Genomic DNA, 8,946 nt, shown 5'->3' on the forward strand with positions numbered 1-8,946 from the left:
GTGTAAGAATGTGTGTTTGAAAGTGAGAGTGCGTGTGTGTGCGCGCGCGCGCGTGCACGGGGGGCTTGAGTGTGTGTAGATGTGTGTCAGGGTTATGTGCATGTATATGTGTGCATGAACGTACGCGCACGAGAGAGTGTAACTGTGGAAAAGTATGTGAAAGTGTGCATGTAAAAGTGTGGGAGAGTGCACGTGTGTATGAAAGTGCGTGTAAGAGGGTTTGTGTGTTTGAAAGTGAGAGAGTGCATGTGCGTGTGGGTGGGTGTGCCATGGGGGTTTTGAGTGTGTGTAGACGCGTGTGTGTGTATGCGTGAAAGTATGTGCAAGAGAGAGAGTAACTGTAAAAGTGCATGCAAGTGTGTGTAAGAGTATGTGAAAGAGTGCATGTAAAAGTGTGAGTGAGAGAGTGCATGTGTGTATGAAAGTGCATGTAAAAGGGTTTGTGTGTTTGAAAGTGAGAGAGTTCATGTGTGTGAGTGGGTGGGTGTGCCATGGGGGTTTTGAGTGTGTGCGCCGGTGTGTGCAAACGTGTGTCTGTGCATGTGTCAGGGGGGCTGTGCATGTGTACATGTGTGTGTTTGAGCATCTGTGAGGGTATGTGTGCGTGTCTTTGTGTGCATGTACGTGTGCATGTCTATGCATGTGTGTCCCTGTGCGTGCAGCTCTGTCTGTGCCCACGTGCGTGCCATGTCCGCATGCATCTCCATGTTTGTTTGTGCAGGCCTGTGTGCGCTCACCTGTGCGTGCACATGTGTGCGTGCATGTGGGGAGGACCAGGCCTGGGACGGGGTTAGTCTGAGCCCGGCAGGTGGGAGCGGGACAAGAAAAGGCCGGAGGCTCTGCTGGGCCAGGCGGAGGGGAGCCAAGTTTCTTCAGCTGTGGGCTGTGCCCTGCCAAGGGCACGCGCGTGTGCACGGTGCCACAGGGCCTCCGCAATGCTTCGCCACCTCCTTCCTCACGGGGGGGAAGCCTGAGAGCCCATGCCCGCCGTGGAGGGATGCCCATGGACCACCCCCATGCCCGTGCGATGGGATTTATTTAGCTTGGATTGGCCTCGCACTTGAGCGTGTTGGTGGCATCTCGGTGGCTCTTGTCAGAGGCCCGCACGTCCCTCAGCGCTGCCCTGGATGGGCTCTTCCCATCCCCTTCCCCACCCTGCCCAGGAGCACAGCTGGCGGGGGCAGCCCCCTGCACAGCTGGATGGGGGGTCAGCGGAGGGAAGCTTTCCCAGGCAGCTGAAGACCTTGAACTTGCCCATTTTCCCAAAGCAGAAGTTCGGCCTTTTGGTAACTTCCGTGTCCATCCAAACCCAAAGCCCTGGGTCCCCTCGGCGGCTCTGCCTGCCTCGCCCCCTGACCCGCAGCCACCATTTCCTGGGTCCAGGCGGGAAGAAGAGAGGAGCGCCAGTTCTCCTTTGGGGATCCCCATTGCAGTAAAACTGGGAACTGCAACAGAGAACTGGTCCCCGGTGCTTGACCCAGCTCCCCACCACATCCCCTTAGTGCCTCAGTTTCTTCTTTGCTTCTGAAAAACGGCGCTAACTATTTACCAGCAATTCATTGAGATCCTCCTACGGAAAATGAAAGAAATCTGCTTTCTAGGCAGTGCAAGAGCGAGGTTGTAGCCGCAATGGTGCAGAATGGATGCAGGGCTTTCTGAGGGTGATTTCTTTTGTAGGGCCAGCTGCAGAGTTGGGATCAAGTTGGGCTTGTTCGGTGGTACTCGGTTGTGAGGTTTTTTCAGCGCGAGCTGTGGAGGTGCTGAATTGCGGTCCTGCGCAGCTGGACTCTGTTATGGGGCACTTGGTTGCAGGAAAGGCCGGAGCGGTGTGTTTTCATGGAGTCCTTTGGACATAACGCCTAGTCCAGCAACCCTCAACCGGGGTCCCTGGAGATCCTATTAAGGGGGTCACCCAATATGAGCACTGTGAAGTGTGCAGACACGAGGCAAACTCATAGATTTCAACTAGCAATCCACCGTGTAAAACCACCCTCCCCTGTTGCGGCCTTGAGTTTTTTGCTACAGAAAAGCACCTTTTCATATTTTTCTGTAGTAAAAAAAAAAAAGCCGAGTTCCCAAGGGGAGGGGGCCTCAAAAGGCTGAGAAACACCCGTCTCTTCCTTGACTGCTTGTGGTCAGAGGGACCCCCCAAAAGAGTAGGTGGCCTGCAAGACCCCTCCCCGTGCTGCCTTGCTAAAAGCAGCACATGGGACATGAACGCGCCCATGTTTTTTGGAGGGTCTGGTTATTTTAAATTCCTTCGTGCCTTTACCGGCCCCAGCCCATGTTATCAGACACTGTTTTTCACTTTTCCCCTCCACCACTGTTTAAGGGCTGCCCGGAGAAACCGAAACAAGCCTGGAAGCAAAGTGCCTGCGGTTCCTGTCTCAATAACCCTGTCTGTGGCAATTGTAGCTAGGCCCAAACTTTCACTAAAGGAAAACAGGCACTTCTTTTGCAAGACCCCCTTTACTCCTTGTTTTGCAAGAGCCCGTGAAGTTTTGGACGTTTCACGTGTTTTCCTCCAGCAGTGGCTGATTCATTATCTTCGATACTGAGTCATCGGTCGCTGCTGGGCCGTTTAGCTTCGATCGAGTGGCTTCGATCCTTCGATTTTTTTTTTAACAGAACGGAGGGTTTTTCACTTCCTCCTTGGTTATGAATTGGCAAGAATGCCTTTGTAATGATCAGGCTGAATCTTTGATTTTCCTCCTTCAGTCCGAATTGCGGGGCTCTGGTCACCTGGGCTGTAAGAAATCACTGAGCAGTCGGGGTCTTTGCAAAATGAATTTTGGGGGCAGCCACCACAGCACGACACCCTGGCGTCCCACGTGTTCAGCTCCGAGGGTTTTCTTGCATGGTGGCGGCTGGTCCTCTGACCTGGGCAGAGCTAGATGCAGCGGGCCGCGAGCCTACGTTTGATACCAATGCGGGTCTCTGCGCAGGCGGTCCGACCTGAGCCCGTGATGGCTTCAGGTGGTGCCCAAAGCCCACCCAGCGCTGCTTGTTGCATTCGTGGAGGTCCTCTCCTCTGCGGAGGAAGGATGGTTCAGCAGTTGGGGCAGCATCTGAAGCCTTCAGGGACCGGGGTTCAGACCCTCAGTCCATCACAGCCTCCGTGCAACGAAGCCAGCCCTGCAGCCTCTCTGTCATCCCGTTGTCTCTGTGGTTTGCAGGGAGAAGGAGCTTGAATATTTCTGGCTTCTGTCACCCTGTAGACGAGGCAGACGTCTCGAAGGGGCTTCACCTGCCCCATGCGCGTTTCCCAACCCTCATCCCAGGGTTTTGTGTTGGAGGAGGGTCCCCACCACTGCCCCTCTGATCTCTGCTCTCTTTCCTAGGGCTGTCGCCGCGCGGGGACGTGGTCACCCCTCACTGGGTCCTGGGAGGACGCCACCGGCGAGCGGTCAGCGTGGCGGAGAAGGTGGGTGCAGCGGGGCAGAGGACACACGGGTGGGTTTCCCTTCCTCCCACGCACCAGCGGTCTGGGGGCGCAGGCGGGGATACTGTTGGGTGCCACCTTCATCCGTCGCCCGGCCGCGATCGCCTTGTCTTTGCGGCAGTTTGCAAGCAGCAAATGCGATCGAGCCCGGAGGGCATTTTCAGGGTGCAGGAGGACCTCAGATGCAGCATTGGGCACAGAGAGGAGTCTCGCATCTCCACCCCCTTGGCCCAGAAAGATGGGCAGGGTCCACAGCGCAGCAGCTGTGGCTGCCTGGAGGCCGGGGAGTGACTGCAAGAGGATTTCTTTGTCTCTCCTGTTTCTGTTTCCCTGGGAGGGGGGGACACCCAGAAAGCAGCAGCTGCTGCCAGCAGGCCTGTCTCTTCCATCTTGCTGGGATGGTTGAGGTTACCCCAGCTAAATCCCACCCGGGACAGGAGCAGGGGTGTGGGCGGATGCGGTGCCAGCTGCGTGCCCAGCTTCCCCGGCCTGGTGCCCATCATCTTAAGGGCTCCCAGGGCAGAGGCAGCGAAAAGCACGGGGCGTGGAGGCGGCTGTATAGTAAGCAGGTTGCACGGCGGGGAAGCCCAAGGCAGAAGGGGGTAGGTTTGTTGTTTGCCCAGCTCCCAGGGGAGATTCAGACAGCCCAGGCAAGCTGGAAGAGGTGCCAGGTGGCATGGAAATCGCAGCCTCTGCCTTCTGGGGCTTGCAGCTTTCATCCTGGACCGCCCTCCACCTCCCCCGGGATGTGATCCTCGCCCGCCCCTGCGGCGGGGTCAGCCAGCTCCCAGCTTGCCCATCCATCCCGAGCACCAGCGCTTTGGTGGGATCGGGGTCTCCCATGGTTGGCCCGTCGCGAGGGTTTGCTCCATTCCTAGTGAATGACGGGCCCGGGGGAGAGCAGCCAGCTCTATATATAGTGGAGCCGGGGAATGTGGGACAGCGGGGAGGTTTATTTATACGGCTGCCTCTATCCCTGCGCCGGGAGTCTCATCGGGGGGAGGGGAAGGCGCGATGCTGGGGGCAGACCGAGGCCCTCTGCAAGCCCCCGTCGCTGCCGGGGTAGTCGGGAGGGAGGGGAAAACCCCCTCTGCTCGTTTTCTGGCATCTGTTCTGCCTCAGCTGGCTCCAGACTTTGCAAGACGAGGGGGGTCTTGTTGTGGGGCCGGGAGGATGATGGGGGGGTGCCAGCTGATCCCCGAGGCTTCCTCTGCGGTCCTGTCGAGCCCCCTTTCCCCCGTGCCGTCCACCCTCCGGCCAAGCGGCTTGCGTGGGGTGCTCTAAATCCGCTTGTCTTTGAAGCTGGCCTTCGGTGCTGGCACAATCCCGGCCTGGCACCGTCCGGCGCATGGGCAGTGGAGCCAATAGGTCCCCCTGGCCCGTAGCGACTGGGCTCGGGGAGATGCCTCCCGTGGGAAGAGCAGGAGCGGTTGCCTCTTGGCAGGGGTGGGAAACTGCCGGCTGAGACGGGCGTCCCCCACGCGCCGCTGGCACTGGCTACCGTCGCTGCTTCCTCCCGCGCGGTCCAGGGATCGGGCTCAGTGGGTCAGTGGAAAAAGCTCCCTTCTCCCTGCCGGTGCAAATCGAGAGCTTGGCCCCACAGGGCACGACCAAAGTCTGATCTCTGCTGTAGACGGGGAGCAGGCTAGCCCAGTGCTTGCTCCTTCCTACGCCCTCTCCCTTAGAGCCAGGGACCCACCCTAAAATAACCCCCCTTTGGCCGCGGTTGCAGATGGACTTGAGCGACGCGGCCCCTTTCCCCCAGGCTTGCTGCGGCTGCTGATGAAGCTGGATGCGGGGCCCGAGCGGGGAGCCGGTGTCGTGCCCTGTGCGCGGCTGTAGGGCAGAGATCAGGGGAGTCTCCTCCAGCCATCGCCTTGTCTCTGGATCCGGCGCAGCATGGCCGAGCCCTCGGGCGGCCGGGCCGGTGATCTTTCAGCTTTTCCCGGGATCCCGCATTTCTCAGGGGGCCGGTTCGTGCCTCCTTTTCCAGTAAAGCTTCTGGCCGGCGCCATCCCAGCCCCGCTGGGAGACCCAGCGCTCGGGGCTCGGTGTAGCACACAGTCCCGCTGTGTGTGGCCCGGGCTGAGCTGCGTTTCTGCCCGGATGCCCCCAGCCTCTAATTGCAGCCCCCACCCCCGTCCAAACAGCAGGAGAGCAGAGGCGTCTGCCCCGGGGACCTTCCCAGCCAGCCAGAGCCTGTGCCCAGGGCACAGACCAGTCCCTCCCTGCAGTGGGCTAGATGCCCGGGGAAGGTGCGCGCTCTCCAGCCCTGCAGATGTTCGGGAAGAAGTAGGACGGCCCCTGGTCAGGGATGATCTAGGTGCCTAGGTTGGACTATGGGGACTTCCCAGGCTTCTGGGCTGTGCTGGTTGCGCCGTCCCACCTTTCTGCTACCTCCCTCGGAGGTATTGGGGCTGCGCCAAGGCTCCTGCTGGGACTTAAAGCTGGAGCTTCCTGGCTAGAGCATCTTGCCCCTCTGCTCAGGGTCAAACCGACCACGTGTGGGGGTCAGGGAGGAGTTTTACCCCACGGTCAGATCGGTACGGAGTTGGGCGGGGGCTTCCTCTGTAGCCGGGGCCTCTCGAGCGTGCATGAACAGCCTGTTATAGCAGCAGGATGTTGGCTGCTGCGGTTTCGCTGAGGCAGGTGTGGGTGTGATGTGTCAGGGTTGAATGTGTTGTTTTGCTGAGGGTGGAGATGATGTGTTTTTGTCTGGGCTGGTTTGGACGGGGCTGATCCTGCCTCGGGGCAGGGGTTTGGGTTAGATGTGACCTCTGCAGGCCCCTTCCCACCCCACTTCCAGACCCAGATGGGTTGCCCGCCACCCCGGAGAGGCGGGACAGAGAGATCCTACTTGCTGCTTCAGCATCTACAGGTGCAGCCCTGCAGGGAGCCACAGCCCCGGGACTCCCAGGTCGGCGCTGCTGGAGCTGGGCAGGAGCTTTCAGTATCCTCAGCCCCGGTCTCACCCTGCGGTGCATGCACGTGGCTTTTGAGTCTTGCCCATGTGTCTCACCTCCCTTGGCAATGCCCGGGCTGGCGTGCGTCTCAGCAGGGTGCTGCCCTGTGTGCTCCCGGGCCCAGGGCATCCCCGCAGACTGAGGTCCCGCCTGCTGGCCCAGGGATCCCCCTCCAGCAAGGGCCCGTTGGCAGTGCAGCAGCCGGGCGTAAGGAGCAGCATCTGCTTCTCCTTATGGCACACATGGAAGCGATTTCCAGATGCTTCCCCCCCCCACCCTCCGCTCCTTGCATCGGCAGGGCCCCACAGGGCAGGAGGGGCTCACGCGGCCCTGCCAGGAGCAGGTCAAGGGGCGTGGGGACCCTGGCTGCAAGCTGCTTCTCCTCTCCAGCCGCTGGTGGGGGTCTCCTCTTTGCACCCTCTCTGCATCGGGCTTCGGACCCTAGCGCAGACCCAGGAGGGTTTTGCATTGCAGTCAGGGGCCTGGGCATCCTCAGCCCTGCCTCTCTCCCTGGGACAAGCCGGCAGCCGGCAGAACGAGCCCGGGAGCCACGGGCTGGCCTGGCAGGCTCCATGCAGTGCAATGCCTTATAGCATGAGAGTCGTGTTCAGGCCCTGGCTGAGGATGGTGGGGCTGCAGGGACCGCAGCCAGGTGGGGTGCAGGGACCGTAGCAGAGCTGGGGAGCCCGGGGTGCACGTGCAAGGAGCGGGTGCTGGTCAGGAGAGTGGCGCCTTCTGTATCCTCCCCTTGTACCCCCATGAGCGCAGCTCTCCAGGGTCCCTTAGAGCTGAGACCTCAAAGCAGACCCCCGGTGTCTTTAGCCTCAATCTCTGGAGGAACTGGACTGAGCGGAGAGTCTGGGTCCTACGATCGGGGAGACCTTGGCCCTCGCCTGCCTGGATGCCAGGGGGGCTGTTGCTCGGATCCACGGGGCCTCAGTTCTCCTGTCCAACGGGGTCTGCGCCTGTTTATACCCCCAGCCTCGCTCCCTGGCTCCTTGCTTGGCTCTGAGCCTGCGTCCTTCCCAGGCGGGCTCTGCAAAGCCACGTGCTCAACCTGGCAGCTGCATTGCTCCTGGCACCGCAACGCGAGCAGAGGGTCCCAGATGCCAGGCGAGGCCACGGGAGTCATCTAGCCTGAGCTGCGGCATTGTGCAAACCCTAGGGTCTCCGTCTTTGTTGCTGTTGTAACGTGTCCTTTAGGGCTGGTCCGTGCTTAAACAGATCTCTGCGTGTGGACAGGCTTGGTGCTTATTTCCAAGGCTGGTTTCCCATCTACGCACGTAGGTGCAGGTGCATGGGCTGCTTTGCTGGGCCCTGCTGGCTTGGTCCCAGCTGCCCCAGGGCGTGGGCTCCCTGCGGGCGGGCGGATGTTTCTCGCATCCTGTTTCCTGAGATGAAGCCCTCCCTTGCTCGGTGCATCACCCAGCCAGCTGTGCCGTGGCCTGCTCTTACCAGCTGCCACCCCTCCGGCCTGGTGCAGGCCCTGGGAGGGAGGCGTAGGGTCTCGTCGCCTGCCTCCGAGGCCTTGTGACAGGAGCACGTGGTTCCCAGCCAAGCGAGCTTTGTGAACCAGTTCATGCCATGATGGAGAGGGCCACGTGCATAGGTGGGAGACCACTGCAGCAGCAGCCTTGGAAATGAGCGCATAGCCTGTCCACGCATGGAGATCTGTTTAAGCACGGACCGGGGTCCCAAGCAAGTTGTTTCCTCCCCTCCAGCACAACGCTGCCCTTCGATGTGCCTCAGTTTCCCCTTTTGGACACAGAAGGGAGAGATGAGCCCTCCCGAGAAGCGCTGTGAGGATGATTTCGTGGGTCTATGAGAGAACCTTACAAAAGTGCAAAAAAATTGCAGCTTGCCCAGCCCCTCGTGAACGCCGCGGGCTGAGTTTTGGTGGCGTCCGTCGTGCTGGACACGGATGCACTGCTCTGTGCCCTTAGCCTGGTGCCCGCGGCCCCTTCCAGTCCGGTGCCGGGCAGACCCAGGGTGCTCCTGGCCCCAAAAGTTATGAAGATGAGGCTGGGCAGCGGTAAGATGAGAGCAAACTTGGGGGCAGTTCTCAGCCGGTTCCTGCCTCGTGGATCCCTCCCAGGAGGGCAGCACACGGCTCATTCATGCAGCTTTCCAGCTAGGAAAGCCATCACGGCCTCTGCTTTATGCTGATACAGAGGCTTCTCGCCCAGGCCTCCGGGTTGCGTTTCACGGGGGGCACAGCTCCTCGGTGGGTGGCAGCAGGCTCGTTCCCAAGACGCAGCCGAGTCATCCCCACAGCAGCCCCATTTCACAGGAAGGCAAACTGAGGCAGGGGCGGGGGGCTGCCGTTGAGTCCAGGCGCGAGGGCGGGGGCGTGCGAGAGGAGCGGCGTTGGTGCTTGAAGAATGCAGTTTGCAATGAGCTGGCTGCCAAGAAGGCGCCGATGTGAACGGACGGTGTAATTGCTGGGGAATTTAAAGGAACGAGACTTCGCTGTGCAGGGGATGGAGCGGGGGGCGGGGGGGAGAAGGGAGGGGGCTGGGAAGAGAGATCCCGGACCGAAAC

The 8,946-nt window shown here is 60.5% G+C and overlaps 1 protein-coding gene across 1 annotated transcript in view; it reads left to right on the plus strand.

The window, feature by feature from the left end:
• Nucleotides 1–3,322: 3,322 nt before the first annotated feature.
• Nucleotides 3,323–8,946, plus strand: part of ADAM33 (ADAM metallopeptidase domain 33) — a gene marked incomplete at its 5' end in the record, with an annotated part of 60,382 nt that continues 54,758 nt past the window's right edge. Inside the window, one exon of the mRNA XM_019526414.1 lies at nucleotides 3,323–3,424. Within this exon, the coding sequence (XP_019381959.1) occupies nucleotides 3,323–3,424 (102 nt within the window). The remainder of the gene's footprint in view (nucleotides 3,425–8,946) is intronic.

This window comes from Gavialis gangeticus, unplaced genomic scaffold (assembly GCF_001723915.1).
Source record: "Gavialis gangeticus isolate Ggan-Ray unplaced genomic scaffold, GavGan_comp1, whole genome shotgun sequence".
Classification (NCBI taxonomy): Eukaryota; Metazoa; Chordata; order Crocodylia; family Gavialidae; genus Gavialis; species Gavialis gangeticus.